The sequence below is a fragment of the Centroberyx affinis genome, unplaced genomic scaffold, assembly GCF_046629955.1.
Source record: "Centroberyx affinis isolate AG114_WGS23_722 - 3 ecotype Tasmania unplaced genomic scaffold, CSIRO-AGI_Caff_v1 ptg004056l_1, whole genome shotgun sequence".
NCBI lineage: Eukaryota > Metazoa > Chordata > Actinopteri > Beryciformes > Berycidae > Centroberyx > Centroberyx affinis.
The window spans coordinates 15,001-38,008 of NW_027281850.1; the positions used below are offsets into that span (position 1 = coordinate 15,001).

The 23,008-nt window shown below is 42.2% G+C and overlaps 1 protein-coding gene across 1 annotated transcript in view; it reads right to left on the reverse strand.

Annotated features, from left to right (window-relative positions):
• Window positions 1-21,769, reverse strand: part of LOC139663621 (nuclear receptor subfamily 5 group A member 2-like) — a gene marked incomplete at its 3' end in the record, with an annotated part of 23,100 nt that extends 1,331 nt beyond the window's left edge. The window contains exons 1-4 of the mRNA XM_071542343.1: window positions 21,748-21,769; window positions 18,717-18,848; window positions 15,278-15,396; window positions 10,304-10,445 (exon numbers count right to left, since the gene is read on the reverse strand). Of these exons, the coding sequence (XP_071398444.1) occupies window positions 10,304-10,445; window positions 15,278-15,396; window positions 18,717-18,798 (343 nt within the window). The remainder of the gene's footprint in view (window positions 1-10,303; window positions 10,446-15,277; window positions 15,397-18,716; window positions 18,849-21,747) is intronic.
• Between the last annotated feature and the right edge of the window lie 1,239 nt (window positions 21,770-23,008).

Genomic DNA, 23,008 nt, shown 5'->3' on the forward strand with positions numbered 1-23,008 from the left:
CAATTATTTGTAGAGTTTCATCTCAGGTAACCACCATATGAACGAAGTGACACTTTGATAACATGAAATTAAAACAAATTATTTAGGCAAATAACATCCTCGGTCGACAAAACAATTTCTAAAAAGTCACTTTTACAGATATATACATACACAATACAATAATGCTTTCTTTTTTCTTTTCAAAATGTATGTACAGCGTTATGGAAGTGAACTCGTCATATGTAACTCATATGTAGGGCATAGGTTTTCCCATAGTGATTACACTTGACATTTACCTGTTGACTCCTAAAACTCCACAGGTCTAACAGATAGTGCGGTTACTCATTGACCAGAGACACTAACTTCTATGGACTAGTCGGCTCGGTGCTCATGTTACAGCTGGCTATCTATATCTGTCACTCAGGATGTACAAACTTCCAAAGGCAGATATCAGACTGTAGTCGAAAAATGTAAGGGTTTAGATGCTTTAAAATGCTACTTGAATATAACTGCTCAATATTCTCAAACACAGATGATTATATCCTCCAAATGTTTCTATTTTGTAAGTTAAGAGCTCAAAATGATAATTGATTCAATATTCAATAGTGAGTTTTACTTTCATGCCAGCTATTATTGGTCAGTGTAGATTTTGGACGGAAAGTCTTCAAGTGTCGCGATAACTGTTTGACTTTTTGCTAAAAATGAGAGTGGGAAGTTCACTCCCCTTGGTGTTTTCTCTTTATTGTGAAAGTAGGAAAGCTGAGAGTGAGGGAAACACAAGAGAGACGTTTCTGGTGGGATTCAGTCCTTGGCCAGTAGGGGTAAATGAGGTACCAGAGGGGTGTGTGTGTGTGTGTGTGTGTGTGTGTGTGTGTGTGTGGCGTGTGTGTATTTGTGTGTGTGTGTGTGTCACTACACTGCAAAAAATGTCAATCTTCAACCATAAGTCATGTGGTCTCACATTCTTAAAACCTAATTTTCCAGCACTATTATCGCCCCATGTGCAGTATAGATAGTTGCACATTTAAATTTTAAATTAACAATAAAAATGGGCCAAAATCTGTGTTTTTGGTGGTTCCTTACGTGGAAATATTTGAGAACCCCTGATGTAGACCAGGGATTTCCCGAACATTGAATAGGCGGAAAATACTGGTGTCATTTACTTCTGCCTATGTTTACATTTCCCCATATCATTTTGCAATGCATGCCTTATGTAATTAGTTTTGTGCTTTATTTACTTTTTGACTAATAAAATAAAAACTAGCTTTAAATAAACTGCTGTATTGGCTAACAAAGATACCCCAGATAAGAAGACATGGATGTGACAGTAAAGTTTTTGAGGTTTAATACTCTGATATGAAAACACTTCAACTCAGCACAAGTAACAATAAAACAGAGAAACTTTGACGAAACCAAATGAAGGCTTCATGTTTACTGTGATGGATTCTCTCGCTCTGTGGAAGCTGTTTTTCATTCAGAATGAACGGCAGTGAATGAAAGGAGGAAAACAAACCCTGACATCTCCAACTATGCTGACTGTGTGCAGATAAACCAGGAAGAATGTAAAATGTAAAGGAGAGTAGAACCAAGACCACTGACACAAACAAAAACCCCCCAAAAAACACTGACAATAACAAAATTGGGGGTTCTTTTTTTTTTTTTTTTTTTCTAACGAACCAAACGTACCCACGATTCCCCCTCTCTCTCTCTCTGGATCCTGCGGTGAGGATCACAACGTGTCTGTGCTGTGGGTATTTCTAATGAAGTAGCGGGGCACACAGTGGGCTCCACTGAGGGCCATGTATGATCAGGCCGACCGCTGCCATGGGGAAGCTGGGGCTGCTGCTCCGGAGCCTCCCAGTCGGGGGGCGCCGCTGTTAATTATTCATACTTAATTACCTCGCTCTCTGACGAGGCTCGCCGAGCGGGCCGGCCCAGCATGCACCGAGCTAACGGACGTCTGAGAGACCGTACGCAACACACACACACACACACACACACACACAAGCACACACACGCATGTACTGTACAAATATGTTACTAAATACTGCATAATATGATAGGCCTATATGCATTGTACCACAAATGGATTTGTCTGGCTCTTTATTATCCGCATAGTCATACATACACACTCAGAGACACTGACGCACACTCTCCCGGCTCTCACACACACACACACACACACACACACACACACACACACACACACACACACACGCTGCCCCGAACCCAAACCTCAAGCGCTCAGTCAGCATGGCTGGCCAGCCTGCGTCCACTCCATGCCCTGATGTCTTGACGGATGAATGGAAGAATAGAAGAAGAAAAGTGAAGGGAGGGAGGGGAGGGGAGGGGAGGGGAGGGGAGGGGAGGGGGGGTGAAGGGGGGGGGCACACACGTGCATACTCACGCACACACACACACACACTGAGCTGCCTTGGGAGTGATTTTAATGACCTCCGTCACAGCAGTGTCTGTCACTGATCTGAGAGAGAGGAGCCGAGAGGGAGACACACACACACACACACACACACACAGACACACACACACACACACACACACTGACTCTCTCTCTCTCTTACACACTCACACCCACATGCTGACTCTCTCTCTCTCTCACACACACTCCTACTTACACACAAACACAAAACCAGACCAACAATCCTGACACACATCTTTACCCATTCTCTCTCACAATTCATTGCTTCAGCACACACACACACACACACACACACACACACACACACACACACACACACGCGTGGAGAGCATCACACACTGATCCTGCCAGTCCTGACCTGATCACAGAGCGAGAGGCGGGGCTTGGCCAGACGCTCCGCCACCTTGGAGAGCCCCCGACGGCTTAAATGGTACATATACACAGTGATTATACACACACACACACACACACACACACACACACACACACACACACACACACACCATCACCCAACATGCTTGAGGTCAACTCACCCAGGCTCAGGGATTAATGCGACCGTTAAAAAATTGATCACACACACACACACAAAAAGAAATCGTGAGCCCCGTCGAATGTATCCATTAAACATTATTGTAGGGCGACTTTAACTATTAATGATTCCTCCACAACAGGGTAATTAATGAGCTGAGAAACTAATAGTCGGCCCTGCTGGGAAAACAAAATTAGGCCCTGACTGCCTGCCTGCCTGCCTCGGACTCAGGGACCCACATCACATCATGAATACCAGGATTGGGGGGGGGATAGGAGGTCTTCCCCCTCTCTAACACACACACACACACACACATTCTTTGTCTCTAATTAAACAAGGTTATTTGCATGCATGTAACACAGATTAATATGGGTTTTAGGGGAAGGGAGGGGGAAAGGATAGAAGGCTGGGGGGGGGGGGGGGTTGTCAGTGTGTGTGTGTGTGTGTGTGTGTGTGGAGAGAGGGGGGGGGGTGCACTGAGGGGTGGGGGTGGGGGCACTTACATACCACATTTTTTTTTTAACATTTTAGCCGTTTAGCTGATGCTGCTATCCGGAAAGACTCTTTCCGTTATAGCAGGTAGAGGTTCAGTGTCAAACAATCACACAGTGTGTTGACACTCCTTTTCCCTAAAATGGATATGTAGTGTTTTGAGATATGTCTACTAGATAGTTTACTTTAGTTGCACATGAATTTAAAGTAATAATCTGCAATATTTTCATATAAGTAAATGTCCATTTCGCGATTCTCTATCGCCGATTGATGACTGATTAGTGATTTTACATATACTGAGTTCATGAAAGCTTAGAAAATAAACATACAAAGAAAACCGTTACAATGAAAAAAAAAAGTCTTTGGCTAAGGGTCTTTGAACATCGAGTAGCCACTTCATTCTTGCAGTATGAATAGGATTTATGTTAGGGGTTATTATGGGCTAGCGGGGAGGCTTTGGGGCTAAAGACAGGCTAAAAGGCTGAAAGACTGATACTCTGACTCTCTTCCACTCTGAATTCCCCTGGCTTACACTATCTGAGCACACACACACATACACACACACACATATATCCATAAATCCACAAACTGACCAAACCACCTCCTCTACTCCCCAAAATCCAGTATCCAGTGCCCCACACACGTCTGTTCACCATCTTTAACATGTACAAACACACACATATGTGCACACACACACACACACACACACACCATCCCTAACACCCACACAAAAATCTTACACCCATAGACTTTACACCAAGCCTTTACACACGCAAAACACACAGCCATAACACAAAGACAACACACCGCATCCCTAACACACACAACTCCTTGACACTCACACACACACACAGCCCCTCTCACACAACACCACACACACACACACGGCCCTCACCGCTTATATCCTCTGATTTATGGTTGTTTAATATACAGGAATATTAAGCGCGCGTAGGTGAGGATCCCTGTCGGCCGCCGGCATATTAATGGGTCCCGCGGAGCCCTGCTGACACCCTGTTTGTCATGTCGGGCCCCGGCCCCTGCTCGGGATGCGCCCTATCCCACGCACACACATGAATACCTATGATACCTATGCATAAGTAATGGGACAGCTCCCCGGCTTCCGCCGCAGGTACAGGGAGGCTGATGGAAGACGAGCCGGGGGGAGAAAGATGGAGAGTGGCAGCAAATAAAAAGGTGGAAGTAGACGGAGAAAAGGAGGAATATACAAACACTCAGAAGGAGGCGCTAATTTTAGCTGAAGACTTCTGTAGCGGCTTTGCAGTTGTGTCACAAATCTAGCAATCATGTCTGGCTCCATCATGGAGGTCTAATGGAGGACTGGCTGTGTGCAGGAAAGGCTAAATATGCAACAACCAGGCTAGAAAAAGAGAGATGCCTGAAAAAGTGGTGTGGTGGTGTCGATTTAGTTATTTTATAAATCAAAGTGAATGATCCGATTTGCTTCCAAATTAAGGTTACTGCAACAGAGGAAACTGTCTTGTCTTTAGCCCTAGTCCTCTGAGTTTTAGCTTGAGACATGTCAGCTCAGTTAACCTGAACAAACTGTTGGCTTTTATCTTTGTCAGCTAGCGTTTCATCAGGATGGGGGACAATTATTTCAGCGCTTAGCACACCTAGTGATGCACCTTTCAACACCATGGACAGCGCCTCAGCAAACGAAAAATGATGTTTTGTCTCCAAAAATCCACCAAAACATTCAGACGCGTGGTGCATTGTTTATGTTTTTTGATTGGGTTAGGTAATAATGAGCGGGACAGAACATGATAAACATCTATGTAAGTGCTGAAAAGAAGTATAATACTATTATTATTATTTTAATTGTGGTGAAAACTGGGACAATTTGGTAGTGAAGGTTGAAAACTGGGACATTTTAGCGTTTTACAGATATTTGTCGGGACTTGGGACACCCATCTTGAAACCGGGACAATCCCGGACAAACCGGGACATCTGGTCACCGTAAGTTAACCTGAACAAACTGTTGGCTTTTATCTTTGTCAGATAGCTAACTAGCCAGCAGGCTAATTTTAGCAAAGCAACCAATGTTCACTAGTAGCGCTAACGTTTGCTTCTACTGGATACGTTAGCTAGTGCGCAAATCAGATGTGTTTACAGCAAGACAGTGATGGTTAGCTAACCAGATAGCTAGCTAGCTAACAAGCCGAGATTAACTAAACACAAACTGATCAAAAATAATCAGTTGGTTAGCTAGCTAACAAGCTGAGATTAACTAAAAACAATTAATCAGTTGTATCAGTGAGAAAATCAGTTCCCCATGAAAAAAAAAATCCCCAATGAAGAAATTTACCATGTCTTTTGAAGCGGGGCAGTTGTAGGCTAACGTTACATTTAGAAATGCAATCAGTTGTTCTCAGCCACTGTTGTCCAAAAGCCGAAGGCCTCCAATATGGCCGCCAGAGGGTGCATTACATCATCTAAAAGCTTTCCGTAATGAACTTTATCCATTTTGGGTGAAAAATATTATTAGTGGTCCAATATCTAAAAAATATGGAGGATCGAATCTGTAAAATAATGAGCATTTTACCCACCAAGGACTAAATCTGCATTCTATCCTACTGCATAGGCTACTGTCATATTATACTTTAATAAGTAGCCTAGGCTGTCATCTTTTTTTTTTCTTTTTTTTTTCTTTTGTACTCTTTTGTACTTTATTTTTGTACTTATTTTGTACTATAATTTTTTAATTTTTGTGTTGTTTTTTTTTGCCCTTTAAACTTAAACCTATTTTAAATGTCATTTCTGCTTCATCAATTAGTATAGGCTACAGTGGAAACGGAAAGATAGGAGAGAGGGACGGGACGATATAGGAATAAAAGTCGCGAGCCTGATTCAAACCCACAGCATCACAAATACACAGTAGCCTATGTGCCGTCGCCCGCCTTCCAGACGATGTGTGTGTGTGTGTGTGTGTGTGTGAGGAAATATTACAGCAGCTCAGTCAAGCGTTTGATGCAAGGCAACTTGTACTAAGCATGGAGGGAAAATCATACCAGTGGGAGCCGTTCAGATATGGCACGCTTCATCAGGTTTAGTGAATGAAGTGCTAATGGCTTAAACCTTAGCGGGATGTGATTCTTTTTTTTTTTTCTTCTTTTTCTCAATGAGTCAACACTGGCTAAGCTGCTACACTGCATACCAAGAAAGAGGCAAGGGTTTCTACAGCACGGTAGCATGTGCTCTAGCTGTGTGCGTGTGTGTGTGTGTGTGGTTACAAGCGTTTGAGTCCATGCCCTATCATCAGTGTGTGTGTGTGTGTGTTTGTGTGTATGCCCTATTTTTTCCCCTTTCAAACTGTGTGACTCATCCAGCCTGCCCCCCGACGATAAGCGGAAAAGATAAACGGTGTGTCGCTTACACAAGTTTTTTTATAGACACAAATTTTACAGCTTAGCAAAATATAATTTTACGGTAAACACTATGAACAGGAAAAGGACTTGTAAAACTAGACTGACGGATGTAACTGCTAATGCCATGTGATTAGAGGGCAATTACAGTGAAACGTACACTCAGGCATTCATTTACATTTCACTTATCTAGCTGATGCTTTTATCCAGAGTGACTTAAAATGAGAGTTTGGGCTCTTTTTCTTTATTTCAAACCCGTGACCTTTTGATGACAAGGCGGTCTCTCTAACCACCAGTCCACCGCTCACTCTCACAGCAGATGCAACAACAGGAAAGAGGGATTTTTATTTTAGAAACACCCTATCTTGAACGCTACACATCGGGTCAGAGGTGAGTCATTTATCAAGCAGGATGTCTCGCTTCGGGGTGCAAAAGATTGGCGTCGGCGAGCAAACACTCACACACACTCACACACACACACACACTCACACACACACACACACACCGACAGCACAGCTAACCCAAAACTGTACGGATCTTCCCATTGGCTGACAGGCTTATCGACAAACAGGAAGGACGTTGGATAACACCAGAAAGGCAAAACAACAAAAAAGAAGGAAAAAAAGTGGTTCGGGTCAACATTAAAGGTTCACTCCGCATTTGTGTTTTTTTTTTTTTTTTTTTTTTCCATTTCTGACTTCCACTCGATATCCAGAATCCACATGTTGCTGCAAGCTGCTGTATAACGGAATGAAACGCTCGCATGAAAAGCCTAAACCTCCATTTTCCACACTTTCAACCGCTATTGTGCACATATATTATCTTTTTTTTTTTTTTCATAAAAATCAAATGACAGCCTCTCGCTCTCGCCTGTGGCCCTCTAACACCTTTTTGGGCCGCTTATGAATATATGTATGTGTTTACCAGGGAGCGCTGTACGTGTGTGTGTATAGTGTGTGTGTGTGTATAGAGAGAGAGAGGGGGGGGGGGGGGGGCAGCCGTTCTGTATGGGAGGTCTTTACAGGTTGTGGCAGGAGTCGCCCGCCAGAGCCTCTGGCCCCTGACAGAGCGCTGCAGGGCCCCTCCTGCCCCCGAGCTGAAAGCTACCGCCAGCAAAACAAATCAAGCGCACCCCCTCCCCGCCCCCGTCAGCTGGAAAATGACAGGCCGGGACATTCTGCCCAGCGGCCATTCACAATTAAGAACAATTAATTACACCGCGCCTGGCAGGTAAAGGGAGAAGCCTCCGGAAAGATATTAGTTAGGCTGCCTTTGCTTTACTTTTCCCCTCCCAGGGTCTTTTTTCTTTAAAACTTTAGCACTTCTCGATCATACGTGATCGTCCCAGGGACACATGGATGTTTAATGATGATAAATTACAAATAAGTGAAGGGCTTTGTTCCAAAATGAGATTGCAACCATTTGAATAACATGACACCTCCTATTAAAAGACTGGTAGCACAAAATTAAAACGAATTGTAGTTTTGGTAACTTAAGTCCTTGGTTTATACTTTTACATCCTCTATATTTCAGAACTATTGAACAGTGAACTTTGTGTTTTTGGGTTTGTTTTTTAAAAGGAAATACAGCATTTTGCAACAGTCGACTTGCGTGGAAAAACGAAGGAAAAAAAAATGTTAGCTGCCCTGCCGCCCTGTCACTTCTGGATAGCTGTGTTTGAACAAGCTTCTGAGCCGGGTTCAAATTAAACAAAGAGGCCTCGAAGCGGCCGGCCAAAAGTATCATCGTTACCATGCTCGCCTGCCGCCAAGTCTAACATTCTATCTATTACACTGTCTGGCAAGTTTAAGTGCACAGCAGCCACCAGCCAACCCACCCCATCTAAAACACCAATAAGCATTGTTGGTTTTCAACACGTTGGGAGAAATGAAGGGTTTCACTCCAAAACGTTCTATATATACATTTTGGAGAACAGATGTTTCCTTTGTTACCAAGGTTCATTGTTCAGTATTTAAAGAAACTCAGATAATTGCATCTTCTGAAATGTTTTACTTTCAGCCCAGCAATCATTTTGTCAGAGTAGACTTTCACCTTTTTTCAGATGGTGGATATCTCATTTTGGAATCAAACTCCTCTAATGCAAATTGATCATGGGAGAATATTTTCCTTCTGACAAGGGCAAAGTTTCCAGAAAAGAATTGCACTATGATTAGCTGCGTTCCATTGTGAGTCAATGGAACAAGATAGCATCTGTTTTAAAGCAATATTTCACTTTGGTAGAACATTGTCACTTTTTGAAAACATCTCAGTGGAAGTCCAGAAGCTGTCAACCTCCAACATTAGCTGCTCTGAGGATCCACTATCACTGTCTCTCAATATTAATAGTCACAAACAGACTAGATTACATCTTGAAAAATATGATGCATGACACTGATTTAAATAATTCTAGCTGGATTTGTTTTCCTGGTCTGCAGATGTGTTCAAAATGTAATTTCTAGATTATATTTTCAATGAGTAGTAGCGACTATGGAGCCCCAGAATAGACAAAATTGGTGTTAAATCATGCATGAAATCCTATAGAGGTATGTGCATTAAAAACATGAAAATATGCTCCCAAAGTGAAATATCCTTTTAAAATACTTCCTGTGAAAGTGAGCCTGGAGGCCGTCTGGCTTATTCATGACTGTTGCTTTACATGCTGCCCACCGCCGAGCACATTACACACCTCATTTTGTGAGCGGGCGTTACCAGACTGACCGCACTGATAATTTAACTGTGAATGCAGTTAGCTAGAGAATGTGTGGCACGCTGCACGACAGGGACCGTCTTCTCTGCTGCTCTGTCAGACCGAGTTTCCCCCCAGGACGACAGAGTGGCCTCGAGGTTAGAGGGACCGTCCCGTTACCGGACGGTCACAGGTTCAATCCCAGCCACAGCCAATGCATGTCCATCTACAGCCATACGTCCTTTCTGAGTGTCCATGCGCAAGACACTGAACTCCCAGTACCTGCTAACTCTACTTTTAAAGTCTCCATATTATAACGTACACCTATTTACAGTAAAAAATAAGTGCAAAAAATTTACAAAATCTTCATTTTCTCATATTTTCACATCAAAATACCATTACTTTTATTTTTACTTTTACCCATCTTTAGTGGTTATTTCACGGCGTACCAGTAAGTGACATAAAAATTCCAACTAATAATACTTGCAACTTCACAACTTTCAAAGTGACACAAAACCCTGTCTCCTTCTCCTAAGACACCATGGTTATGTCCATGGAATTTAATCATTTTGAAGAATCCAAAATTTGTGACAGCTCAAATTTATGCTTAAAGCATTTTTGAACTTTTTGGACACTTTTCAACAGTCCCTATCCGCATTACGTCCCGCCCCCAACATCCTGTCCCAACGGGAAATACGCTGAATTACGGAAGCAAAACACCATCCAAACTCTTGTTTCCTTGCTCACTCTCAGCTAAACATCCTAACACATAAAAAAGTGTAAAAGTGTGTCTGTACCTTCTAGCTTCATGCCGACGGTGAGGCACTTCTGGAAGCGGCAGTAGGGGCAGCGCTTCCTCTGGGTCTTGTCAATCTGGCAGCTCTGGTTCTCTATACACGTGTAGCGCTTGTTGTTCTGGACGGTGCGCTTGAAGAAACCCTGTGGAGAAAACCAATTAAGACGTCAACCCGCTTGACCCCCGCAATGCACTGGTAATTGGCCCGTTCACACTCCCCGACAGAGGGAGAGGGACAGGCCTAATGGACACACACACACGCACATACACACACACGCACACACAGTAAAGTTTTGAAAGATAGTACTCTACTGGATGTTGTAATGCCTTATGTACACACACACACACACACACACACACACAGTTTTAAGCAGGGGATGAATACATATATTTGTTAGAAACTAAAAAAAACACATTTCAGTGCTTCTACAAAGTTACACATTTATGACCATGATAAAAAAAGATTTATAATTCTCCTTTTTTTTAAATTTTCAAGCTGCCATCAATTGACTTCTGTTTTGAATTTTAGAATGGAAATACCTAATGTTCCTCCATTAGTTTTCCTAGACCCACTTTCTGTGCAAAATAGCAATGTTATATTTTCAGGAAAATAGTCGTTGTAATTATATTTACCTTATGCCTAATTTTCATTTCACTTTGACCGAAAAGGCAAAACATTCCCTATGTAGCTGGTTTACTCAGAGAGAGTGATTTTAAAGCATTATAAACTACTTTATAATCCAAACAGGGATTTTAAAGGGTATGAAATGTAATTTGAGTCCTGTCAAAACTACACTGCCATTCACTATTTTCCCCGTTCGCGTAAAGACTCCAGAATTTACTTGGAAAGCATCTTTTCAACTCCCCACTTAATTATTGAAAAATATGAGCACAGGAGTCCAAAAAATCCAATAAATTATATCCATAATTCACAGTTCCGGGATTACAGAGATTCATACCTGCGATGTGGAATTAATTATTGGCAGCAGCAGTGAAAATCAAACAGGGGGGAAGATGGTATTAACGTATTCTAGATCCATAACCAAGGAGGAGAATCCTTAAACCTGGTCTGTTAAAAAAAGAAAAAAAAAAAAAAAAAAAAAAAAAAAAAAACGCTGCTGTCAATATCTCACCAAACACAGATTTAATTGACAATCTGCATTGGCTGATCCATCCGCACCTGGCAAAAAAAAATAGAACCGCACTCGGGTTTGCACTATCGACTTCTCGGTGGTGAAGCATCCATGCTTCAGAGAAAACTTTCTCTCCAATTTTCCATTTAGCACACGGCGCATGCTATAAATATCTGAACCAAACTGCAGCATGGGTAGCGGTATACTAACATACATGCATAAAAACCACACAACACAACACCAAGTCTAGAGATTAAGTAGACAACATGCCACTGAAAAGCTCTCCTTTGACCTTTAGGGCAAACCCAGAGAAGTGTATTATTACTTTATGCGTAAAGGGATTCCTGCGAGCAACTTTTCCCTACTTCTGGTGGCATTTCAAAAAAGCAAGGCTCCTCATTCAGCCAAATAAGAGCCAAAGTGATCATGAAATCCCGGCTCAACTGTTGCTCACGATAAGAAATTGTATGCTGCGGCTACAAGACACCCGTACAAACCGATATCCGAGTTGAATCTGACAAATTTTCTGGTTAACTGGGTATTCCTGACTCTTGAAATTCCCTCCTAAAAAAAACTGCACTGTACACAGAGTCTCTCTGCACAAAAAGGGCATCTAACAATAATCCACTGCTTTGTAAGACTGGCCAGTAAATTGAACACAGAAGCAGAAAAGTATATTTTACATCACCATTCATCCCCTTGAATCACATCCCTTTCTCTCATATTTCCTCTACTTGCTCTAATATGTCAGCTCTCTTATGTTGAAGGGGAAAAAAACCCTTTCTACCTCTCTCATCAGCTCTTATTTCTCATTTCTTTTACTTGCACTTATCTATCTTAAATATATTTTAAGATATTTTACACTGTAGCTTATCATTCACCTCCTTGCTATTGGTTGCTTGTAATGTTGGTAATCTAGGATTTCAAGATTATTCTACTGTTGCACTCATTGTCGGCTAAAAAACTAAAATGTAAACGTCCAAAGAAGAAGAAAAGCATGCTGGGAGCGAGTCTGCTCGTCTACAATGAGGAACGTGGCTGTTTGAGTGGCGGCGGCTTCAGCTTGTTGTTGTTATTCTAACAGGTATGATGTGGTTCCATGTTTACTTTCAGCGAACGGGAGTGTAATATGAACTAACACTGTTTGTCTGTGTGGGCGGACGCAGGGATGTAGGAGGGTGTGTGTGTGCGTGTGTGTGTGTGTGTGTCCATGTGATTCAGTGTGCGTTTGGGGAGGTGGTGGGATTATGAGGTGGTTCAAGCGTCTTTACATGTGTGTGTGATTCGCTGTGTGTGTGTGTGTGTGTGTGCTAGTGTGTCTGCCTCCATTATGACTTTGCTTTGACGTTGAGCTCTGATACCTCACACACTCCAAACCAGCCTCTACTCCTCAGTCCAAAACTGGCAACCCAAAACCACAGCTCCAATCTGAGCCTGATAACAAAGAAATCCCATTCACAACTGTGTTTAGGGGTGTGTGTGTGTGGGGGGTTCAAGGGGGTCGGAGGGGGGGGTCCCAGTCCACATCCTACTGTAAATAAAGGAGGATTCCACCTAAAAAATCGCTGCACTGGACGTAATTTCCAAAATATGTCTTATTTTAGAAACTAACTGATCGCACAAAACAAAAAGAAACTGTTGTATTTTTTAAAGGATAGAAGGTAACTAGAGTCCTTAGTTGACAAAATGATTAATGGCTTTTTGAAGGCCAATTCATAATGAAGCTGCCGATAGCCGATGCTTTACCCTCAATATCTTATAATTTAACCATTTTCATGCCAAAAAATTACAAGCATTCACTGTTTCGCCCCAAATCTTATTCCTGGCAGGCTGGAAACAGCGTTTATACAGATCAAGTGGCACCAAAACTCACTCACATACTAATGAAATTCTTTTAGGTGGTTAGCAGCTCCTTAAAAGAAAATACAGAAAATTTAATTTCATTGCAGGTTCTACCGGCTGTTTTTCATGTAGCTGTGGTGAGTGAGGAGCCTCCATCGTATCAGAGGTGGACGGCACTGACTGGCTGATATCTGATATTTAATAAAAGCTCAGTATCGGCCTGATACATCACCGAACCGATATATCGGTCTAGAACTAATGATCACACTCGTACAGAATGGATCGCCTGGATTTTAGAGATATTCAGTGATAAGCTTCAGGAAATTATCATTATTAGTATTTTTTCAACATGGATATGAAGCGCTTTGGAATAGACTCTTCTCATCTACATCCTATGAATCCACATCTTGCCCACACACACTCACTCACACACACACACACACGCACACACGCACACACGCACACGCACACACACCATATAGCATCTCAACCAAATTGGAAAATGTGTTTGCGGATTGACTCTCCAGCACCAGCCTGTCGAGGCAGAAAGCAGCAGAGATGCCACTGACGTTTCCCTTGAAGCAAGTGCTTAGCATCTCAAGGTCATAATATGGGATCAAATCTATAACATCTGCTTTGAATAATGACCACATAGGCAAGAAATGTGCAGCACGGCATCAATACTGCGAGCTGCAATTTTACACTGAATAGTGTTTACACAGAGACATTTGTCTTAGCTTAATTTTGTGCTGACAGCTTTACTGGGGTAAAAAAAAAAAAGAGCCAGGATAATGCCTATTAGCTTATTATTGAGGAGAAAAGTGGAAATAGGAAGCAAAGGACAAATGAGTTGTTGATAGAGCTGAAAATAAAGCGGCAACACTTTGCTTTACAGTGGCTTCAGTCCAGTGTATTAACATATGGAAACATACTGCAAGTACACAATAATACTGTGTTAGTACTTAATGAAATCGTGATGACAATTTCAGACAGTATAGGAAACAGACTGGCACAAACTAAGACTGTGTTATTGTGTATTCTGCCTCCTACTCTCTCATATCTTCCTCCTCTATTTGCTAAAAAAAAATCTCTTTGCATGTCTCCTTTACTCTTTTTTCCTCTTATTTCTTTTCCAAGCACATCTCTACCTCACAAAATCATCCTATGGTCACAGGAAAAGTTTGTTAGATCAACTGTCAGGGCGATATTTGACCCTTGACCTGCTTTCTGTTGCTTTCCTGTACTGTTAAAAAATGTAAAATGTATTTGCAATACTTCTCCACAGACGGAAAAATCAGGTTAATACACTGGAATAAGGCTATCATAGAGAAATTAATATTACCAAGCGTCCCTAACAAAGAAACCCTATACTAATCCTATGCATATAATACATTTTACAAGGATAGTTTGCAAATATCACAGCAAATCTATGAGTCTCTAGGAATATTCAAGCAATATTATAGCAATATCATATGAGATTTAAAAAATGCCATTAAGTATCATGAGGTCACTATAAATTCACTATTGAATACCACACACACACACACACACACATACACACACACACACACACACACACACACACACACACTTCAAGTCACTATAGAAATATTATAGTGATACCATAGATTAAGATACCGTGAAGTACATAAGGTCACAAATACACTTAAATCACTATAGGAATATTATAGGAATATCATAGTGATACCATAGGACATAAAAAATACCATCAAGTATGATAAGGTCACTATAAACTCACTATTGAATATCACAGAAACACTTTAGGTCACTATAGTAATATTATAGTGACTTTACGCCACTATAGGAATATTATAAGAATATTGTAGTGATACTATAAGAGATAAAAAGTGCCATAAAGTACCATGAGGTCGCTATAAACTCACTATCAAATACCACCGGCGCACTTTGAGCCACTATAGGAATATTATAAGACAATCATAGGAATATTATAGAGATTTTCCGTTAGGTGGGAAACCGACCTTGCAGCTCTCGCAGGTCAGCAGTCCGTAGTGGTATCCAGAAACCTTGTCTCCGCACACGGGACACATCTCGTCCAGGTCCTCGTCATAGGAGTAGTCCATCATTTTAAACTGGGGTGCTGCGGAGGGGACATGGACACACACACACACAAGTCTCTTTCAATGAGGAGCGATCTCTCTTCCAAAAGCCCACTTCCATCCATCAAACTTCGCTCCAAAAAAAGGGGGAGAAACGGGGGAGGAAACCCTGCATGCAATGATTTTTTTCTGGAGTTTTTTGGACGTATGGAGGTCTAATTTTGGGGAGAGGAAGACGATTAATAGTGGATTTTGGAATGGGTTGAAAGCACGCAACCGTTTATTTCTCTTTGCTGCTGCGCTCTTTTACGCATCCGTTTGCAGACAGGAGCAAGAAAGAAAAAAAAAGAAAGACAACTCATGAAAGTGAGCCTCATAAATATGCATGCATCTAAGTCGTGAAATCGCTTGGGGAAATGGAGAGATATTAGAGTTAAGGATTGGAGGAGAAAATGTTACCGCCCACAGACAAATGAAGACACACAGAGAAGCCCTTATCTCTGCAGGCGAGGAAAAATCCAAGCCGGGCTGGAGAAATTCAACTAACATTATTTTTCCTCCTCCAACAGCCACCTGCATAGTTACAGCCCGAGTTTGCTTTATGTGTTTTAATGCTGTGGCAAAAGCAAAAGGAAAGGCAACATTTTCATGACTTTCTGAGTGCGCTGCAAAAAAATATCAATAGTTGTGTATTGAGTCTTTCATTCCTGTTTTTCTTAAAAGATAAAATATTCTGCCATTAAGGTTTCAATAATTTTATAGGAATAAAGTGTATATACCAGCAAAGACAGAATAAGGCGGATAAATCTAAATAGTAACAAGAAAATGACGCTTGGGTCAAAGTTTGCATTGGAAACAAGTGAAATTATTTCATCCCCTATTGGCAGTTTTTCCCCCACTTGTTTTAATAAAAATAAGATTTTGAGACTCTATACTAAACGACTTGGATGTGTTTTGCAGTGTATTTGTTTCAGCCCCCTTCGCCTTGCGTATAGAAATAGCTGCATCGATAAGGCTTTCTATGACAGCGTTAAGCAAACAGCCAACAAGCTGACATTTACAATGGTTACAAAAGCATTTATGGTTCTAATCATAAAAAGCAGCGGGGATCAAACAGCAGAATCACAGTGGAAGTGGCTGTAAAAGTGGAAATATTTTGTCAACTCGACGCCTTCCAAGGCCTCGACAAATATGAACTACTACAACTTCAACATTAATTTCTCTGCTCACTGCAACCTTTTTAATCACAGATGATTTTTGGCTTGTTAACGCGTTGCTCTGCTGGTTTCCGCGCAGCATATTCCAGCTCATCTCAACCAGAAGCAACAAGTTCCTCCAAGCCCGGGATGTTTCCACAGCAGCTGCAGCAAAACTCCATTTCTCAACTTTCTTCTGCTTTAGTGCGTAAAAGGCGGATTCATGATTCTGATGACGCACGTTTGTTGCACTTTTACGCACATTTTAATAACGAAAATAAACATTATCGAGGCTTTGGGTGCAGCGATGTAGTGGGAAATAAAAAGGAGGGTGAACTGTGACCTCCAGCCGAGGGTCATCATGAGGCAAAACACCACCAACATGGAGAAAAAACAATTATATTTTACAGAATAGCGTTAATTTATGCTTTTCCCCCTTTATAATACCATAATCTCGTCCAACTCGCATCACGCTGCTGCTATTTACTATGATACAAACTATACATTTCAGACCATAAAGTATTATATCAGCCGAAAAAGGTGCGTGAAGTCTATTCTGCAAATAAAAAGGAGGGTAAATTGAGTTTATAGGTTTACTCTCCACTGCGTCCCTGCTTGTGTGAACAGACAGACGGAGGTGTTTGAATGCAGATGCAGGTTATATTCCTCCAGAAGCTGCAGAGAGCTCCTGCTCAGCACCGGTTTACACCTGCTGTCTATTTAGCTCCACGGCCACTTGCTCGTGCAATCCCCCTGAAAGCCCCTACAGCATCTTAAAGCCGCTGCTAATTCCAGCAGAAAGCCTCCGTCAGTCCGAGCTACCTTGTTTCTAGCCGTGCGTAAAAGCAGATAACGGGCTGCAGGCCACTCCTTGTCTTGTGAGTGTGTGTTATCAACATCTCCATAAACCAAGTCCGGGCTAATTGATTGCCCGGTTATATTGCCGTGGAATGACATGGGGGAATTAAGGGGGATATGTCAGTTAATATGGAGAGAAGAACCAAAGTCAATCCCACTTCAAAGTAAAATGTTTCGCTTCTTCAGCTTCACCTTACAAAAACAGAAGGTCAAAATGAAACGTTTTAATTTATGCATCAGGGAATTATTATGAAAATGCTCTCAGTTTCCTGAAAAAGTAATTGTAGCCCAAACATTTTTTTTCTCTCGGATTCAATCAATCAAATCTGCACATTTTCTTTTAATTCTTCTATTTTCCACAAACTCTGTTTGTTTCCTAAATGTTGGAGATTGTCAGTGAGATTTTTAGAAATGTCAATCAAGAAAACAAATGAAAAATGAAAACTTTTGTGACTATGGCGTTATAAAACCGATAAAATATAACGTGTGGCCTATTTTAAATTTGTTCTATCTCACTATGCGTTGATTTGGAAATGCATCCAATTTTTTGGGCCAACATTATTGAGCATAAAAATGTACTGAAGAATTATCCATCACACAGAACCAATTATATTAGAAAGTCTAAAAGGTATAAATTATGACAGAGTGAATGCGTGGACAAAAGTCGATATTTGATGCTAAATTAAAATAAAACACCTAGAATTTTTTTGTCGTTTTATTTCTTTGTATTTTGTTTTTAGAGAAACTGACAACCCAGCCTTAAAAACTCTTTGCACACAGACAAAATCGCAAGTCAGTTCTGACTGTTAGTGAAATAGTTCATTATAAAACCGCAGAAACTATAAAGTTAAATATGCAAAGCTCCTCTGCTCTGTTTGCCGGTTTTTACGCACGAAGCGCCCGCACACTTCCAGCATGGGGTTTGCAAGTGTGTGATCACTGACCAAACTGCTACTTTTTATCAGTATAATGGAGAGTAAAGATCAAGAACAAAATCAGCAGAAATTTATTTCGAGGCCATATTTTTAAGAAATCACACCAGGGAGCACCCAGGACCAATGATCCCTGTAAACTGATGGTGACTGAACGTCTAATATAATATTAATAACATCCACCAAATAATAATATCTTGTCACCAGTCATTGCCTCACTTTGTCCCCAGAAACGCAGTCTATATAAGCGGGTTTAAAAGTTTATGGTGGCGCATGATATTATACGCAGGGACCTGAAGACTTGCAGCCACTGGAGTGAAATCTTATTAATCTCCCTAACTGTCCGTACTGGTGGAAATTAATGACGTTTCTTACCTTGCATGTTTCTTGGCATGTGCCCCTGTTCCCCATGCGATCGAGCGAGTCCCAGGGATTCAGTCTCGACTTTGGGAAGCATGACAGCTCAGCCGGCCCGAGCTGGAGACTCCGCACCGCCCGGCGGGACACCTGGACGGCAGGGGGACACCAGACGTTCCCACAAACACACCGCAAAGTGTCCAAGTGTCTTTGTCTTTCTCTCTCTGTGTCTCTGTGTCCTCCGAGTAACGGACCACACCGGATAAAAAGGTCGATTCAAGCGGTTCAACCTGCCTCCAGATGGCCGGGCTACATAGCCGGTGGGTATCTGCTTTGAATCAACATCATAAAGTAATTTCTTCGAAATTGCTTTTGCGCAAAAACTGCAACAACAACGCAGAGCGCTGACGGGTTAACCCTCAGTTACTAATAAGGATCTAACCGCGGAACCGTTGCGCACTGATTTTGGGAATTAGTCTCTCACTCTCCTAAAAGGAAAACGACAAATCTGCACGGACAACGTCCGGATTAAAACACGGTGGTAAGTCTCCTTTTGGTTTTCCCCGAAGTCTTTCAGCGCGCCTCCCAACAAAGTGGGACTGTCAGTGTAACTTTCAGGCTTTAGCCGACGAGGACACGCCGCCGGGGCCGCCCTCTCCTGTGCGTAAAGTCGGACTCGGTGTGTCGGTCGGACGGTCTGGAGATGTGGAGACCTCTCCTCCTCCTCCTCGCTGCTTTGTTTACTCCGCTCTCTCCAATCAGGGGCGCATGTGGTCGTCTGACATCATCCCTCCCCGGGCCAATCAGGCGCGGAGACCGGGAAACATCGCCTCAAACCCTCCAGTTCAGCTCTCCAAAATCTCAGCTGTTTAATCCCGTTAATGATGGACTTTAAAAAGCGGAGAGAGAACAAGGAAATCAAGCGAGGTGATGCAACTGTGGCGAGAGCGAGCGGAGAGCAGCAGATTCCCTGTGAGCGCAGCGCGAGCGCAAGGTGGAGGCTGGAGCGATATAACAAACCGTAGGTAGAAGGATCGTTTAGCAGCACACACACACACACACACACACACACACACACACACACACACACAGACACACGCACGCCGTGAGGTGCAAACATATATTTTACTTTTTTCCTTTTCTTTCTGTTTCTTTTCTTTCCTTCAAAGATGCGCTCTTGCACGTCCGCTTCTAACCTGCAAATCTGTCGGCGGACACGCTTTATCTTTGTCTTTTTATTTTCTGTATGTTTTCTTGCTGCAGTTGTTTGTTATTAACTTCATTGCTCTCTATCTGTCTTGTTATCTGCATCCTATTCTCGATCCAATTTAACCCACAAGGACCATAAAGTTTAATCTAATCTAATCTTTCTTTCTTTCTTTCTTTCTTTCTTTTAACTCTTTCTTCTAACAGTGCTACCGATTCTAGAGGATTTTCTGCATTGTTTTTATAAAAAAAAATCAATTAACGGGCTTTAGGTTGGCCTGCCCTCGATCTTAAAAAGCCCTTTTTCCTCTAAAATCATCCTCCTCTTTTGTTATAAATTATACCTTCGCTTGTGAAACGTTATCAATAATTGGCTGGGCGGGGATCAATTCAGCTGCAGGAGACACAACAAACAGTTATTTGACATCAGACTCAGGCTGTTTATTAAAGAAATAGAGAAAAAATATTGTGAGAGAAATTCTGCATCCATAATGGACGCTTCGCCCCCTCTCTCTCTCCACACACACACACAACACACACACACACACACACACACACACACACACACACACACACACACAAGGGAAAAGTCACGGAACAAAGGTCACCGCGAGACACACCTGAAGGGTCACATGAGGCACGCGCTCCTCCGGGTCATGTACGTACGTACGCACACGCACGCACGCACATACACACACACTCACAATCACAGATACACGCGTAGTCACAGGCCCAGAGAGATACATTGTAATCTCTCTCCCTCTCGCTCACATACACACACACACACACACACACACACACACACACGCATGAAAAATTATTCCAGCAGTAAAAAAAATAACTGCCTAACTTTGAAACCATGGGGGAATTGTTTGGGAATATTAACGTTAATCGTTTCTGCATAAAGAACTATAGTAATCTTATGGTAAATTCCATGAGTGTATATGGGCCTTCTATATAAAATCCCATAATCTGCAACAAGGTCACTAACAACACACTATAGGAATATTATAGGAAGACTGTAGCGATACCATAGGAGATCAAAAATACCAGTAAGGTGACTGTACACACAGTATAGGAATATTATAGTGTTTTTTCGCTAGAGCTTTTATTTGTTAAATGAATCTCTTAAACGCTCTTTCTCATTTTCAGTATTTTGCGGGAGTCGCAACATTTTATTTCCAAGTGAAATAATTTCAGGATCTGTATAACGTCTTTCTTTCGAACGCCGTTTATTATTATTGCTGCAATTTCCATCATTGTCTAATCACCCGAAACCTTCTTACCAGCATATAGAGACAAATAATGTATCCTCTCCTAGAATAAACCAACAGGCTTTCTCCACAGACAGCAGACAGTCCGACCTGTTGCACTCAGCCTAATGTAATTCTTTCTTTACTGCAACATCAATTACAATGCCGTTCCTTATAGATTATAATGGTTCAGGCTGCTACTAATATGTGTCCAGTTTATACTGTGTAAAGCCTATTTTCCTCAGCTCCAATAAAATTACACCACATTATCAGTGGAAGACTTTCAAAAGTGAAGGTTCTCTGTCAGAATCTACAGGATTCAGTGTTATCCAGCCAGTAAAATAAAATTCACTTTACTGTAAACAGCAAAAACACATTGGATGCTATCAGACATTGTCACTGAAAATCAATTGAAATCAATGTTTATTTCAATGAAAGCATATCCGTGCTCATATGGCACAGTGCAGCTGTGAGGGAGTTTAAACTGGATGTTGTAACAAATTACCACACACACACACACACATCTACACACACACACACACACACACACACACACACACACACACACACACACACACAACCCCGCTCACCTGCCCCAGTCAGGTCCTCTGTGGAGCTGAACTGTTCCTGTTCGCTGTCACATTATTTCCCCAAAATCCTCTCCTCCTCTCCACTCCAACACTCCTCCCACACCCAGTGCTCCCACCATCTGTTTCACTGGACATTTCCCATTTCATCATTTCTTCTCTATTATTTTCTATTCATTTCTATTCATCCAGAGTCTGTGTGTTTTGCAGAAAAGAGGCCAAACAACTAAAATAAAATTTAAAAAATTGCTGTATTGATCCTGAAAACAAGTGAACTCTCCTACTGTATACTCAGTGAGAGCTAGCCCACTTTACACACACACACACACACACACACACACACACACACACATACACACACACTCCCCCCCCTACCACCATTTAGTGACCTGCAGCTCAACCTCAGTCTTTGCAGGCTGCAGGTTCCACCAATCAGTGACATGCTCTTTAAATGCCGGCCCGTGATTGGCTCAGGCTGGGGTGCCTGGGGGGGAGGGGCGGAGTCTAGGGGTGATAAAGAAGGGGGGGGGGGGGGGGGCAGGTTAGGTTATAAAACGACACAGAGACTGATAAGAGCTTCTCTGGCAAGATAGGTCCGCTGGAATGATTAACCTGTATGGAGAGAGACAGAGAGAGAGAGAGAGAGAGAGAGAGAGAGAGAGAGAGGCAGGGAGTGAGAGAGAGACATAGTGTGTGTGTGTGTGTGGGGGGGGGGGACACATAGAGAGGAGAGGAAAGAGAGAGAAAGGTCGAGGGGCTCAAAAGAAAAAACTATGGGAGAAAGGGAGAGGGACAGAAAGGAGAAATCTGTATGGTGTGTGTGTGTGGTGTGTGGTGTGTGTGTGTGTGTGTGTGTGTGTGTGTGGTGTGTGGTGTGTGTGTGTGTGTGAGGGGGGTGGGGGGTGCAAGAGAGTGTGAGATAGAGACAAACAGAGAGAGAGAGATTGTTTTTAATTCAGTCAAAATAAAGTAACTGATACTGAAAGAGAGAGAGGGGGAGAGAGAGAGAAGCAGAATGAGAGAGAGACAGTGTGTGTGGGGGGAGAGAGACAGAGAAGGAGAGGAAAGAGAGAGAAAGGTTGAGGCACTCAAAAGCAAAAAAACGTGGGAGAAAGGGAGAGGGAAAGAGAAATTTGTATGGTGTGTATGTGTGTGTGTGTGTGTGTGTGTGTGTGTGTGTGTGTGTGTGTGTGTGTGAGGGGGGTGGGGGTGCAAGAGAGTGTGAGATAGAGACGAACAGAGAGAGAGAGAGAGATTGTTTTTA